Source organism: Physcomitrium patens, chromosome 17 (assembly GCF_059467195.1).
Source record: "Physcomitrium patens ecotype Gransden chromosome 17, ASM5946719v1, whole genome shotgun sequence".
Taxonomy (NCBI): domain Eukaryota; kingdom Viridiplantae; phylum Streptophyta; class Bryopsida; order Funariales; family Funariaceae; genus Physcomitrium; species Physcomitrium patens.
In genome coordinates this window covers 10319029-10334823 of record NC_143426.1, presented here as the reverse complement: position 1 = coordinate 10334823, position 15795 = coordinate 10319029, and the positions used below count along the sequence as shown (strand labels likewise).

The following is a 15795-nucleotide window of genomic DNA, read 5'->3' as shown; positions in this document are numbered from 1 at the left end:
TTCAGATTTTTCCGTTCTTTTTAGCACCATCACGATTAGAGAAATCCACTCACTATTCGGTACCGAGTAAATAAAACCAACTGCAAGAAGCTTGTCCAATTCCTCCTTTACTATGAGAGAATATTTAGGATTAAGGCGATATTACCTCTACCGTATCTATTTAGCGTTTTGCTCTAAAATGATATGATGCTCACAAACTTCAGTGGAGATACCTTTTAGATCAACATAAGTCTAAGCAAAAGCTAATTTATGATGCAAGAAAAATTATGTCCAGCAGGTTAACTCTTATTCTTTAATACCTTCATATACTTTAATTATCTGAGGCTTTGCTGTGGTTGCCAAATTGATAGTTTGACATAAAGGTGCAGTGGCGATGTTTGGTTTCAATCCCCATGCTAGTTTAAAATGAGTCGATAAGTCTGACATGTACGAAGTACTGAATCTTGTGTCCAAGGCACTCACATAATCTTGTGTCCAAGGCGCATAATCGTCACTGGCTCTACGATTGGGACATTCACTGGCATAATGACCAATCTATCTGCAATGAAAACAATGAAGTGGTCTTCGTGCACCTCCATCTCGCATATTGGGTGTCTGCATCGATATATACGTACTAGGCTTGTTCCATGTAGGATTAGAAAATGATCCTGGTTGGTACAGAGGGTATTTGGTTCAATGATGCCAGTGGAGCATATTGCTGATACCTCTGCTGCTCCTTTCTATAGTTCTGGGGGTTTGATGCACACCCCTGATTAAAATTAGAACTTTGAAAGTTATTGAATATTCGATTTTGTGGATTAGATCGATTTCCATTTCATCCATACGTATTTTCCATTTGAACTTGATTGACTTTCCACTAAGTTGGTGGGATCATAGTCTAATTACTGAATTATTCTTGCTTTTGTAAATGCAAGCAATTTTGGGTTGGGTGATTTCTTCCGCAAAATGTACATTAAACACCCGTTTGTTTAGGTGATGGATATTCCATATCAAAATGACCTTGTTCCTTACAATTATTACACCATACATTAGATCTCGTATTAGAAGGCTTATGTCGTTTCTCCTTATCTTTAGCCAAATTCATGGCCAATTCTTCCATCTTCTTTGTTAGATTTAATAACAAGGCTTCATTTGGATCTTTAACAATCGCATTTGTGAACAATTCCAGTTGTTGATAGGGTAGTGATATAAAATAAGGTGTCATTGTTATTAGAGCTATTGCTTGGAGTGGTGTAGCATTAATTGTTTTTTGCAACATAACATTCTTCATGTTGGAGTCAACCATTTGTGGATAATTACCCATCGACACATTTCCTGGTTGTATTTGTTGGCTTCCTGAACTTGGAATCATCGTGGCCTCCATTGTTAATAATTAGTCATAATGACATTCTTCTCACATCTTTGCTCGTGCTAATGATTCATCTATCGTAGCTGGTCGAGCCTCTTTTACAAACATTTTCAATTCTAGTGGATGCAAACCGTTAATTAATATCGACAATATAAATGCATTTGGCATTTGATTATTTGACCATTTATGAAGTATATCTACTGTCATGATGTAACATAGATAATAAGTGAAAGGGTGAAGAAAATATCATATTTTGAGGATCTCACTTCAAAAATATTATATCAAAGTATCTTGGAAAAATAGATATTAGTCAAAGAGTAGAAAAATTAAAGGTGCTAATGTTGCCTATTTGCAAATTATGCTTCTATTTACTTTATAAGGTAGATTAAAAAAATAAAGGATATAGGCATATGTAGGGAGGAGCTAGGAGTGCAAATTAGTAAAAATTACCTCAAGAAGACGAAAGTTGATACCCGAAGAGGACCGGTTATGAACCTGGGTCGAAATCAGATCCCAAGGCACAAAACCACGCTCTGACGGTGATTCAAAGACTCTTTGACAGATCGGAGAAAGGGGTTTGATAGAAGATTGAATAGGGTTTCTATAGGTGTTGGTTTTGGGTGATTTGGATCTGTATTGACTTTGTAATAGCTTTGCAAAGTCAAGATTTGTTTTGGATGACTTGGGTTTTATGAAATAAAATAGGGTTTACTTTTTGGATGATTTCAAGAGTTTTATTAGAGATCTACGGGTGAAATTTTGTGGGTTTATGTTTATAGTTGTGTTAAATATGTGTTGTAAATTTGAGCTTGATCTAACGGTTGAATTGAAGGATATTAAGGTTTAAGTGGGTCAAGGTCTCAGAAAGTAGAATTTTAGGTCTAGTGAGGATTTTTAAGATTTCTTACAATCTATTGATTGGATTGGAGTGAAACTTGTGTGAAAGGATATTAGACTTGTTTTTCTATGTGTATGAGAATTTTGAGATCAATCGAACGATGCAAAGGAGGTCTAGTGAGGATTTTTAAGATTTCTTACAATCTATTGATTGGATTGGAGTGAAACTTGTGTGAAAGGATATTAGACTTGTTTTTCTATGTGTATGAGAATTTTGAGATCAATCGAACGGTGCAAAGGAGAGGTATTGGTTCTGGAAGATTGGCATCAAGATTGGAGAAGGAGGCCGGCCAATACCCAAGCACATTTTTGAAGATATCGTCAATTTGGTAATTTCGATCCTTATCAACTTTTTTTGTGCTTGTTTTTAACTTATTTTTATAGAACTGTGCAAAATTTGAGTTAAGATCAACGGTTTATTCATTAATTATTGAGGTTTAAATCTATTGTAGGAATTATTAGGATTTGGTTTAGGATTTGGTTAAGATTTGGTTTAGGATTTTGTTAGGATTTGGTTTGGGGTTTAGGATTTGGATTAGGGTTTGATTTAGGGTTTAGGATTTAGGATTTGGTTAGGGTTTGGTTTAGGATTTAGGATTTGATTAGGATTTGGTTTAAGATTTGGATTAGAGTTTGGCTTAAGATTTGGTTTAGGATTTGGTTTAGGATTTAGGATTTGGATTAAGATTTGGTTTAGGATTTAGGATTTGGTTTAGGGTTTGGTTTAGGGTTTAGGATTTGGATTAGGATTTGATTTAGGATTTGATTTAGGATTTAGGATTTGGATTAGAATTTGATTTAGGGTTTGGTTAGGATTTGATTTAGGATTTAGAATTTGATTAGGATTTGATTTAGGGTTTAGGATTTTATTAGGATTTAAAATTCAATTAGTTTGGCTTAAAATTTGAATGAAGTTCAATAGGATTTTAACTAAAATTAAATTAAGATTGAATTGAGATGTATTTGAATGACATTTGTGTTCTTTCTAATGTTTCTTTAAAAATTCCTATTGTTTGTTTGAAATTTCTTTGAGGTTTTTTTGAATTTTATTAAGCTTGCTTAACATTATTATAGTCTAATTAGAGTATTGTTAGTATTCTATTAGAATTAGAATTTTGTTATTATAATTTCCATTATTCCTTCCACAACTAGGTACGCGGAGCATTTTCAAGCCAGACTTCATGTATTACGACATCGCCATCTGACCATAATAGGACTCTATTGATTCCCCCGCAAACATCTTGTCATTCATAAAACTTTCTCTTAGCCAATCTTTAAATTCAATTGGTCTAAAATGGGATAGGAAGGGATTTCTCAAGGCCTCCCAATTGAGAAATCTATCCAATGGTTGCCAAATATACTATTCAAAAGCTATATCTTTTAAAGTTGCTAGCAACCATCTCAATCAAATGTCTTCAGTTCTATCATTATTAGCCACGCCTACTGTCAAGAATTGAGATATATGGTGATCAGAATCAAAGCCCGGCCAACCACTAAAAGTAGGTAATGGTGCCACACTTGTAGTTCGGTCTCCTATTGTTTCCATTTATACTACAATTGGTACTTCTGGCACTCCCATGGCCATTGGTGTTATCATTGGTCTCTTTGCTATTTGAATTTGAATTTTATTTTTTTTGATTTTATTTGGACCTACAATTTCTTTTTGTCATTCCCGTAGGATATTTCTTATGCGTAATTGCTCCTATCTTTCTTTCACTTGTTAATTAATTCTTTGATAATCTTCTTCTTCATGATTATCACTCATAATCTTTCATTCTTCTTTACAAAATCAATATTACCTTGAATTATAACTCACATATTTATAACTCTAAAACTGGTTCTTCTCATATTCTCATTTAACATATAATTTCATCTCCCATACAATCAATTTCTAACATTTCATATTGTTATCATTTCCTTCGTAGCGACACCAAAATGTTGTTCTCGTTGTGTTCAAGCTTCAATATACCAAAGCAATTGAACTAATAGAGGTAGATTCAAACACGAGGAAAGACTGGTTATATAAATTGGATCTGTTAGTGTCACAATTGACTGTACTCTGGCTATCTGAAATCAGTTATCAACTACAAAATACCAAGACTTACTACTTTCGTCTTAATTCAACACATAATCCATTCTATGACTATCAATTCAACAATACTTCCATATTCTTATCTATTCATCTCCCACTTACTCTCTTTGCAGTTTATATATATTCAATTACTGATCTCTAACTTATCTATTGTATTCAGTTTCTCAATTCATCACACAAAATTCAATATCTCGGCTTACGACTCTCACAGTCTCGCTCTCAACTTACGACTCCCACAGTTTGACTCTCGGCTTACAATTCTCATAGTCTGGCTCTCGGCTTACGACTCTCATAGTCTGGCCCCTTGGCTTATGACTCTCACAGTCTGGCCCCGATCTCTCTTTCTTCAACCTCTTTATCCTACCAAAAAGATGATCCGTCGACCAGCAGATTCCAAAGGTTATGACCCTTTGAATTCTTAACCATTTATTCCATTAACAACCTACTATTACCAATTAAACTGCCTAACCATCAGTCTAATTCTAAAGGTTATCAATAACCAACCAATAACTTATCACAAAGTTTATTTACCTATTCTATAGTAATTCTTGTAAAATCTTAGTCAAATTTTAATGAAGTATAAAAACAATTCTGTAGATTTCAATTCAGTGTGCATCCATTCTACATGAAGATTAATCTCCACCAATTCTATTATAAACCTTATAATATAATTAGTGTAGCATACTTCTTCACTTGTTTAAACATCTATTTTCACAAAAATGAGAAAATCGATTTGGACATAATTAATAAAAAAATGATAAAATTTTATGAACAATAGCAAAAGTAAAGACTACAAAAACTATTAAAATTTAACAGTATTTTCTTACATAAGTAAAATGGATCTTGATGGCAAGAAAATATTAAAAAAATTAAAGAGAATTACATAATTAAATGAAACAATAAAATTAGGGTATTGGTAATGCTATCACAATTTTTGCTTTTAACACTACAATTTGCCATCCACATAATATATTTATTTAGTATTATTTTGTTCTAATAAAAATTTAATATTTTTAGTAATTTTTCTTTTTAAAAAATCATATAGAAAGTAAATTTTATTTTATTAAAAAAAGTTTAACAAGTTAAAAAAAAAAAGTTGTGAAGGAATGGCTTCTCTTTCAACTGCAGCTCTAAACTCCTCATTCTTACAACAGCAATATGGACCCCACATTCATTCCCAGAGGCTTGGGAGTTAATGTTATTGTTGTATATTCAATGTCTTTGAGGTTCATGGGGTCCACTGCATTAGTGATTGAAGAATTGCCATGGTGCCCAAAAATCACCCCCTCTCACCTCAGTTCAGCAACTTGATACACTCATAAAAATCATGGATGCAAAAGCTCACTTAATCAGTGGGTTTAACCTTCGAAGAGGGCACAGAGCATACAAATCAAACTATTTTTTCTAATGACGGTTATGAAGAAGTTTGGAGTTTCCGTAAAGGATACATATATACTTGTCAAAGTTGTGTAATTATTTTCACGTTCGATTTCTCTCATTCTTCCCTTGGAATTCAAAACCTGCTGCAACATCGGGCGTGTGTTGACTGGTTGATAGGGCAGGAAAAAGGACAACAAAGATGAATGAGTACAAAATGAGCTTGTACCGAAGGTCAAAAAAGTGTGCAAACCCAGAAAAGAGGGGAACCAGTCTGCACAAAATCCTGAGAGCCTCAATCGAGGGGACAGTGGATGCTTCAACAACAGAGAAATACACCAAGCGAAAGAGAGAGAGCGAGAGAATGTGTGAGTGTGTGAGAGTGACAGTGAAATTCAAGTTAGAACCTTTTCTTCCTAATATAAGTCTGATTCTCGAAGCCAGCCCTTGAAACCACAACCCAAGTGATCGGCATCAAGAGCAGGAGGAATAAATTCTAGGCCTGTACTGGCACCAATTCCGCATTTATTCTGTGTGGAAAGTGGGCAGCGAATTGGGTGGGATGCTCACCAAATGTGGCAAACAGGGAGGGGCGGAGATAAATGTTGGCTGCTGCAGGTGGTGGTGCCCAGTGTGAAGAGAGAACCTTTATGGGCTGCAGTGGGGTCCTGTGTGAACGGGGAACCAGTCGGGGAAGAGGCATCGCTAAGGGGGGAGGAGGAAAGAGGAAGAAGGTGGATTCCATTGCCTTTGCTCCGCTTTGCTTTGCTGTGCTGCTTGAGGAGGGACCCGTTGAGGAAGAGGAGCAGAAGCAGGAGGAGGAGGAGGAAGCAGAAGGGACGATGGTGGTGTTGGTGATGGGGATGGGATTGCGGAGCCTCTTCTTCTTCTTCTTCTTCATCAACATCTTCTTCACAGCCTCACAGAGTGCTGTCTCCCACTTTGCTGCTTGTGCCTGCTCGGTTGGGAGCTCCGGTGATCTCTGTCTGATGCTGAGATCTTGCCATTAGAACTGGACCAGGAGTGATCGTCTCAGGTGGGTCGTTGTGGAGGGGAATTGGGACCAGGGGTATAGTTCGGCTTTGACTGATGACGAGGGTGGTATTTTTACGTGTAGTTAGAAGTGGTGTTTTTGTTTTGTTTTCTGTATTTTTGTATTTTTTGTTTTTAGTTGTGTATGATGATGTGATTCCAGAGGCTTGATTTTGGCTTGTGCGAGCGCTGGGATTTGAGTTTGAGACTGGTGGCGAGTGGAAAAGGTTTTTTTTTTTTTTTTTTTTTTTTTTTTCGGTTGAGCGTGAGCGTGTAGGGTGCCCTGTGGCATGCCTGTGCTTGTCTTGTCTCTCTCCCCCCCCCCTTTTGTTTTTGTTTTGTTTTTTTTGTTTTTTTTTTGCTGTATAAATTTTGGGAGGTGGCGGCCAGATGAAGATGAGGGAAGAGCGAAGGAGAGAAGAGGAGTGGTGTGACGGTTCCGAGTTGTTGGGGGCAGCGTTTCTGTGCAGCATGGATGAGCACATGTGACGATGTCTTTCTGGGATAACGATAGTGGAATTTTGGGGACTTGGTTGCCGTTCCTCGTTCTTCTTCCTTGAAGAAAGCTTCCTCAAAGAAGAAGTTCCCCCAATTAGTTTATCTTTACCTTTTCGGGGAGATTTACTTTGACACTGGGTTATGAATCGTGACTCCTGCTCATCGCATGATTTGTTTTTTTGTTTTTGTTTTTGTTTTTCTTTCCGCCTTTTTATTTTCATACGGGGTTTGCCGCTAGGCATTGAATTGTAGAGACAGCCTGGGGCATACGGCGCAAGCTTGCTCATCTTGATCAATTACGGTGATGATTGCCGAGATTAGTTTTAGGTTTTACGCTCTTGTATTGATTAAAGTGTGGGAAGGTAAGCGGATGGGAACAGCCCATCGTAATTAAGCTTAGGTCATGTTGTATCGAGAACAAAACTCCTCCTTTTGGGATGTCTACTGGTCGGGAGACGTGTGATTGTGAGAGCATTTCTTTTGTGGCTTTAAATTTTAGTTCAACATGTCCTCATTTTCCAGAAACGTTGGGTTGTGATATTGAAGGATGTCTTTGGTCAGTCTGCAGGTATTGAATTAGAAACCTTAATGCGTAAGATTTCTATTGGACTTGGAGACAACTACAGCCGTCCTCCGTTTCATCGAATACAGCAGGATGTAGGCTTCTATGAAGTGGCAGAGGAAAATAACAGCTCTGAAGTGAGCAGCCGCAGATATGTAGTGGAAATTGGATGTGTGGAATGTCTGCATTGGGAGGTGGCGTGACCTTTGCTCAGACTTGGTTGTAGAGGGTGCAGGCAGGCAGGTTCGAAATATGTGGGCGGATGGAGGTCTGCGGAAAGGGCGCCAGTTTCAACGAACCAGATCTACTGGTTTGGCTGCCCTCCTGGATGAAAAAGAGATTGACGCTGGGGTTATTGTTGCGTCTTGTATGCATGATGAGTGTAGCAAATGGGGGCTGGACCGTACTCTGGCACACGTTTTTGGTGTGTCACCTGGGTTGGAGCTCTCTTTGTTAGATCATGACAGGATTGATGCAAGTAGTGTGCGATCGTACCTGTATTCACAACTCAGTATCGTTCGACAAGCAGATGACTATTCCACGTCTGATCGTGATCATAAGAAGAGCGTTTTCATTAACGACTCCCCTTTTGGAAATGGTATTGTTGCTATGGATAGCGCCTCTGCTTGTGGAGACATCAAGTTTGATAAGAGATTTTTGCAATTGGAGAGCCATTCCGTTTTTATCAGCGCTCGTGCCAATGCATGTGTTTGGAGGGGTCGGTGGATGTATGAAGCTACTCTTGGGACAGCAGGCATTCAGCAACTTGGCTGGGCTACCATCTCATGTCCTTTCACGAACGAGGAAGGCGTAGGTGATGCAGCAGATTCGTATGCGTATGACGGGAAGAGAGTCCGTAAGTGGAATGAATGTCATGCAACTTATGGTCAGCCTTGGGTAGCAGGGGATGTTATTGGTTGCTGTTTGGACTTGGAGAAAAAAGAAATAATTTTTTACAGGAATGGTATTTCTTTAGGTGTAGCTTATGACAAAATCAGAGCGGTTGATCCCAAAGATGGTTACTACCCAGCAATCTCATTGTCACATGGCGAGCGCTGCGAATTGAATTTTGGTGGGAGGCCATTCATGTATCCTGTTGAGGGATTCTCTCCTATTCAGCTGCCTCCAACAGTTGAAGTCGGCGACATGGAGAATGAGATGAATTCAGTGTGTGACAGAGCAAAATTTTTGCTTGGTTGTTTGCAGAGGCTTGTGCGATTGGGAAGTGGAGAGGTTGCGGCAGCCATGGCACCTGAGGACAGGCTGAAGAGATACACTCCCCTAACAGACCATGATGTTTTATTAATAGGTGCGGAAATCTGCGATTTTCTTAGACCGCTGCTTCTACGGAGTTCAAGTCTCGGTAAAGATGAGAAATCAAATCTACCAGAAGATTATACAGTTTGGGGTGCACTTGTTCCGTTCCTGCTGGAGACCTACAGATCAGAAGCCCCCCATGATGCCCCTAGTGTTGATCTGGCACTGGATCTTTTGCTCCCAGGATTAGAAAGGGATGCTTGTGGTAGCTCTTTTGTCTCCACTATTATGGAAGCTCTTGCCTATGGCTGCCGCACATCTCCGTTTGTGTTGGCTGACCATCCTTACACGGGTCCCTATCCATACCTGGCCTTAGCTTGTCATCTGCTGGAACGATACGATTTTATGGTCTCATGGTGGATGTCAGAAGGATTCGATTTATGTCTGGAGGGACTGCTTACTCGGAAGGGTCCAAACAAGAATGATCTTGAAGGGTTGATGCCAATAGTATGGTGGCCTGGATCTCGAGAGGACCTCTGTTCAGAGGGTAAAATGAGGCATGCGGCAACAGCATTGTCTAGAGCAATTGTCAAGGTGCTTCCATTCTTTGACTGTGTTTTCGACTTGTTTCTATGTGAAAGCTAGAGAACTACTCAGTCTAGTTTGTATGTAACTGCTTCTTGACTCGGCAGCTCAAATCATTCTTGATAATTGTCTTTGGATTAGACACGCATGGGCTATTTTAGTCCAAATCTCTCTCATTATGTATCTTTACACTGTACTTCTTTAGGCATGGTTATCGTCTGTGTGATATGGTGACTGGTGCGATCCACGTGAAATACCACGACTCAATCACTGTTGGGGTCTCGAACTTTGTGCATGGATTACTTCCTTTAGAAGACAGTGTGTATTTTCTTTCGTCTGGGTTTTGTTATTTATGGTTACTTATTCTTCTACGCGCACTAAGAGGGATTAAATGTAGATAGAAGATTTGCAATGGGAGCTCTGCGGTCGACTTCTTCACTTTGTACCGCCTCCGACTGAAGAGTTAGCCCAGCCTCTCCCTGGTGTGGTTTTTCGGAGGTTTTTACGCAACCTCATATGCAAAAATCGCGGGGCTTACAGGAGTATTGCGCCAGCAGGGCTGTCTGATAATTCTGTGCTAGTTTCGACACACTGTGTTTTGCTGCGACTTCTGTCTGAGGGCTTCGGACCAGGCAAGGTGATTGGTGATACCAACGAGGGAATGAAGGACCATGATAATTCTAAGGGCTTTCTTCATAGGTTATTGGACTGCACATTTTCCAGCTTTCAACCCTTCTCTTTGCTGGGCGTAGTTATACTTGTTTTTCTCCTCGTGTTACGTATGTGTCTTTTCTGTTTTAGATGTATCACTTTTAACCAGCATGCATAGTTATTGTGGCAATACTGTTTTAAAAAGATACTGGGTTTAAATTTATCCTGCAGGGTTGGCAAGCGTACTTTTCCCGCGAGCATCTTCTTGAAGGACTCTGATTTCGCTCGTTTAGGGGGAACCTTCAGTCATTTGGTGAAAACCTTTTCTGGGGGGTTGGATGTTCTGGAAGTGGAATGGGAGGAAAGCTGCATGGATGAAGAGGACGACATCGTACGACATGGAGGGAAACTTAAGCCAGCTTGTTGTTCAGATCTTGCCTTAAGTGAGTTGCTGGGCCCTAGCAAGAGTCTTGTGAGGGTTCCTAGTAAGATAGTTGCTGTTAGTACATCAGCTGGAGTGGGTGAAAGGATCAGTAGTCCTATCAGTAGTACTTACACTAGTGGCCGGAGTTGTGACGAGTGTGTTGAGGATAAGCCAAGTTCAAGTGGAAGGGTGTACATCAGCTCGGGAGGGGCTCCTGCATCTCGCAGTTACAGAAAGTCAGGGTTTAGATCTGTCAAGGAACTATCTGAGGCTATTAGAGAAGAGGAGTTGCTTGATATTATGCTCGTCTTCTACCACCTCGGGCTTGCTCAAATTTTTAGACAGGTATGCAAAATTGTTCCTTATACTACTTGTTTGATCATATCTGGCTTGTCAATGTTTTCCCGTATTTATATATACACTTTCACATATACATTCATATAAATACTTTTTAAAATTTCGTGGTTTTTGTTGGAGAGCAAAGCCTGTTGGCAAGCTTTTTTTTGTTAGAAGTGGTTTTGATAGTGTTTTTCTGAGGTTGATTTTCATGCCTTACCTGCTCTTGAGCATTTCACAGTTCCTTCGGAGTGGGCCCTAGTAATACGGTTGTTCTACTATGATTGTGAGAACCTATTGACACTTTTATATGTGATTTTTAATTCTTGATAAACGTAATTTTTATTGTTTAACTCTTGTGTGTATATGTGTGTTTAGGCCTCGTTCTTCATGCAGCATCAAATGCAATCTATCGCACAGCTCGATGAAACCGATCGTCAGATACGTGGAGAAAAGATGTCTTGTGAATATTTGAAGCGGTTGAAGGAAGCCAGAACAGTGTATAGAGAAGATTTGATTGATTGTGTACGGCAGTGCACGTGGTATGTTGATACTCCTGCTATCAATGGTCGTTCTAATCGAACTTGCGGTGCTTATAAGTTATCATATCTGCTGATGTTAGTAAGTAATAATATCAGTTTAAACATGTTCCTCTGCTATGCGCATATCTACACCATGCATTGACACGACTGTTGAAGTGCAGGTACCGAGTGACAATGTTCGCAAGATGGAAGCTCAGGGGAATGTATGCTACATGTATCTGGGTTGCGCAGCTATTGTTGGTCCTGAGCAAGAAAGATTCTATTTTTAGCTTCGTTCCAGAGTTCTATGTGGAGACTTTGGTGCGTGACTACTTTGAATATTATTTTTGTTTCCGACTTTCTTTATGCGTGCCATGATGTTGCTGCATTTAATGTCTTTTCTATTTTAAACCTGCACATCATTAGCGCTGCTTGTTGTCGAGATTTTAATTTTAATTTTATTTCTATTTTTATGTTTATCTTGTGATATCTTCTCAAATGCAATTTTAATTTGTGTTTGTCTTGTGATCATGACAACTGGATGTTTTATCAGGTAGACTCTTTTCATGTTTTGCGAAGGAGTGACCCTCCATTTGTGACGCCTTCTTCTCTCCTACAACAAGGCCTTTCGCCTCTGGTAATCTTGTTGCTCCTTCGTTGTTTCAGAATGAGTTCATTTGTAAGCTTATCAAGCTGCTCCTTTGTAACTTGAGTTACACGTACTTTCTTCTTCTCTCACTGTTGTTTTCTTAATAGTTAACACGGCTTGTTTACGATGTTGCCTCTGCAGGTGACTTTTTTGGTTACCCATTTCAGTGATGCCCGCATAGCAAATTCAGATGTGCGAGATATTTTGTTGCAATCAATTTCAGTGTTGGTGCAACATAAGGAACACGTCATTGCATTTGAGCGGAGCCAAGCAGCCCGTGCAGGCATGGTTGGCTCTCTTTTAGCTTCTTTTGACAACCGCTTCTGGATTCCTGTATCCAACATCTTGTTGCGGCTCTGCAAGGGTTCTGGATTTGGAGCTTCAAAATGTTTATCACATGGGAAACCATTCTCTCCCCACTTCCAGGTTAGTTCAATTTATTCGTGTCAGCGAATCTTAAAAGTGTACAGATGGTAGTTTTTTGTATATGTATTTGTTTAAAGATCTTGATATGTTGCTTTCGATGTTAAAGTTAGTCTGTGGTGCTAAATTCGAAGCCTTACCTAGCACCCAAGCTCAAGGTACCGGTGCTTGGTTGCAGCGTTTACTAAAAGAAAAATGCATGAGCGATGAAAAGCTTTTTGCATCGTTTCTTAACCGCCTCTTCAACACACTGAATTGGACCATAACAGAGTTTTCTGTCGCAATCAAAGAGATGCAAGAACACTCCGACCTACGTCAGGTGTTACCTTTCTACATTTTCCTAGTACCTACCATTTTTTCTGAGATTGGGTTTATGAAAAACATTCTTTCAATGCACAACTTGTCCCAATTACATAACGCTTTTTTTGGGCGGCTGGACCCTTTTTATGTATGATAAATTATTGTTAGTTCTTTTTGTTATGAATATTTGACAGAATTCGTGTTTTATGTTGATCGGCAGAGGTGATACCGAAGTTGTATTATGTGATTGTTTCTAAACTTGAGTTGGTATATTTTCTAATTTTACATTTTGGTGTTTCACTATATATAATTTCTTCCCTTCTCTGCATTATGTCCAGGTACCAGATTTGCTGCAACGGAAATGCATAGTAATGTTCGAGCTTTCTTGCAATTTAGAAAGGATACTCGAATTTTTCACACAGGAGTTGCCGCATGCCTTCTTACAAGGGCCTGAAATCAATCTCGTTCGGCTTTGTGAGCTCATTATATTCGTTCTCAACCACACTACATCATGTGCAGATGCCCATTTTTTTGACAGGTCTGCAACTTAAGCTTTTAGAATGAACAGAAGTTGGCATGTTTCTTCTCATTGTTTAATAGAGAAAGGAGGGAATTTTTTAGTTATCTTCTTAATTCTCTTATTAACAGATTGCAACGGTTTGCTTCTGTTCTCTCAGCACTGTCAGGCAGCAAGGGCAATCTTTAGAAAGGGTCAACAGGGCAATGATCTTGGCTCCTCTCGTTGGCATTGTGCTCAATTTGAGAAGTACTACCTCATTACCAAGTCCAGTTATAGCGCACGACATGGCAACTGTCCTTGCTGCTGCAGACATTTCAACAGCTCTGATTGGCAATTTCCAGTATCTGATGAACTATAGCTGGGTAATGCTTAATGCCATGTTCATCGAGCTCCTGCACCTGCTTGAAAACATCTCCTTGTAGTAGACAGCAGAAGCTTGTGCTCAGCTCCGTTCAGAACATATGTATATTCGTGTGGAATGTGGTGGTAGATTATATAAATGAAGATGCTAAAACGTTGTCTTTGGGTGATATCTGTTGAATGGACGATTTTTCACAAAAGAAATTTGTGCTGTAGGAGGTGACATTCAAAGGTGATCCTTCAATAAAAAGGATATCAGATTTGAAATTTTTTATATCGAAACTTAAGGATGAAATAGAGAAAGTTCGTCGACAAGCTTCTGTCGATTCTTTTCTTTCATCGAACCCATCTTCAGGTAAAATTTTCTCCTGAGCTGCTCTATATTTCTCCGTTAAGATCACAAGTCTCAATCAAACTACCATTTGTGCTTTTTTACCTGGTGCTACAATATATTCTATGTAGAAAATAGAAGCCTTCCATTTCAAAGGCTTTATTTTATTTTATTTTATTTTAGTTTATATTTTTTTATAGTTAAGCTGTTACTTAAGTTTTCTGAGATTAAAATGAGTGGCCTGATAACTAGAGAAGGAATTTCTTCATCTTAAGTTCTGGTAAGCGCTCGTGCACACATCAGTATTGAATCGCCGATCAACTTGGCCTTGTTGCAGATCCTCTGGGGAACCTTGCAATTATGGATAGGGAAGAAACTTGCACTATTTGCTATGCTTGCGAAGTGGACACCGTTTTCTTGCCCTGCAAACACAAGTCATGCCAACGTTGTATATCTCGTCATCTCCTAAACAATCAACGATGTTTTTTCTGCAATTCCAATGTCATTAAAGTTTCTTCAATGTGTGCTGTGGAAAATGACGAGTGCCCAGCAGATCTAAGCAGGACTTTAACTGGCACTTTAGCAGATGCCAAGTTACCTCAACCTAGCACAGGGCCACCACCAACGATACAATAGATGATAGTCATGCAATGTTAGATCAGTCGTGGAATATGATGAATACACCTTTTTTGGAATTTTAGGGTAATTTTGAAGATATGAATCATCTTCAAGCTTCGACGAGAAGTTTCTAATAGTTAACTGCACAAAATTTGCCCCATACACGACATCTAGTCAAGTGTATTAATTCATTGTATATCGCATTTTGTATGGGCACACCCTAGGCGCGAGGAAGGTGTGATGACCAAAGTTATCAACTCATTTCAGTTCGTTGGGTTTATTTAAGCAGGTGATGATATTTGAATTTCTTTGTATGCATGACTTCTCTGTTATTCCAACAAAAATAGGTGTAGTACAAGGTACATTAATTCCAAGTGGACTTTCTGAGAGAAGCTCTTGCCGGGATCAGCATGTGCAACCTCCTGTATTAGGTAATGTTAGATCAAATTGTCATTCCGTTTTAGTCCATGAATTTGGTGCTTTGATTGACCTTGATGGTTCAGGACCAGTAGGTCTCACTACCTATTAAGAATAGGATGAAGTCGGCTTTTGAGGAAATTAAGAGAATTCGTCTATCTTGGTATTGTGAGCAAGTAGCCAAGTAAAAGAATGCTGTTACTGAGGTAATGTAATGGAATGTGATGCAGGCTTCAGTATGACTACGCTGCATTGTGAGGTGAAGATGAGGCTGTAAAGACTACATATTGAATGGTGTTTTGGATATCGTTCCAGTGTTGGGAAAGTTGCTTTATGAACTTCCTTGCAGATATACTTGCTTCCTTATTTCAGAATTTCCGTATTATGTTTTGTTCAGATCCTTATTTCGAGAAGCTCTGTCCCTGTTGCCACGCTGTCACTTTTATCTTGTGGCAACATTGTGAGTTAGAAAATGTGAAGTTGCTTTCACATTGTATTTTGAATACCAATACCCCGTTTCTTTTCTTTTTACTTTCTTTTCTTCTTCTTCTCTAGCTCTCGTCCTTGCAGGTTCCTATTTTGGGTGCTCTTTTTTAA

The 15795-nt window shown here is 39.0% G+C and overlaps 1 protein-coding gene across 5 annotated transcripts; it reads left to right on the top strand.

Moving 5' to 3' along the window:
- Nucleotides 1–6361: 6361 nt before the first annotated feature.
- LOC112294415 (E3 ubiquitin-protein ligase RKP) lies at nucleotides 6362–15729 on the top strand. Of its 5 annotated transcripts, XM_090243735.1 has the most exons (15): nucleotides 6400–6750; nucleotides 7806–8662; nucleotides 9013–9657; nucleotides 10046–10347; nucleotides 10531–11068; nucleotides 11438–11601; nucleotides 11763–11901; nucleotides 12134–12217; nucleotides 12371–12655; nucleotides 12831–12971; nucleotides 13291–13490; nucleotides 13630–13834; nucleotides 14049–14187; nucleotides 14501–15212; nucleotides 15429–15729. In XM_090243735.1, the coding sequence occupies exons 2-14, from the start codon at nucleotides 8624–8626 to the stop codon at nucleotides 14797–14799; spliced, it is 3180 nt and encodes a 1059-aa protein (XP_090099861.1). In that variant the 5' UTR covers nucleotides 6400–6750; nucleotides 7806–8623; the 3' UTR covers nucleotides 14800–15212; nucleotides 15429–15729. The 5 variants fall into 5 exon arrangements, with proteins under 5 accessions (XP_024400550.1, XP_090099860.1, XP_024400552.1 ...); XM_024544782.2 differs by having other exon boundaries at nucleotides 6362–6750; nucleotides 7806–9657; XM_090243734.1 differs by having other exon boundaries at nucleotides 6375–6750; nucleotides 7813–9657; nucleotides 14501–15070.
- Nucleotides 15730–15795: the final 66 nt, after the last annotated feature.

Coding starts and splice junctions, on each gene's coding strand:
- LOC112294415 (XM_024544782.2), top strand. CDS start 8,059: ATGTGGGCGGATGGAGGTCTGCGGAAAGGGCGCCAGTTTCAACGAACC. Junction 9,658..10,045: donor TGTCTAGAGCAATTGTCAAG/GTGCTTCCATTC, acceptor GATTAAATGTAG/ATAGAAGATTTGCAATGGGA. Junction 10,348..10,530: donor TCTAAGGGCTTTCTTCATAG/GTTATTGGACTG, acceptor TTTATCCTGCAG/GGTTGGCAAGCGTACTTTTC.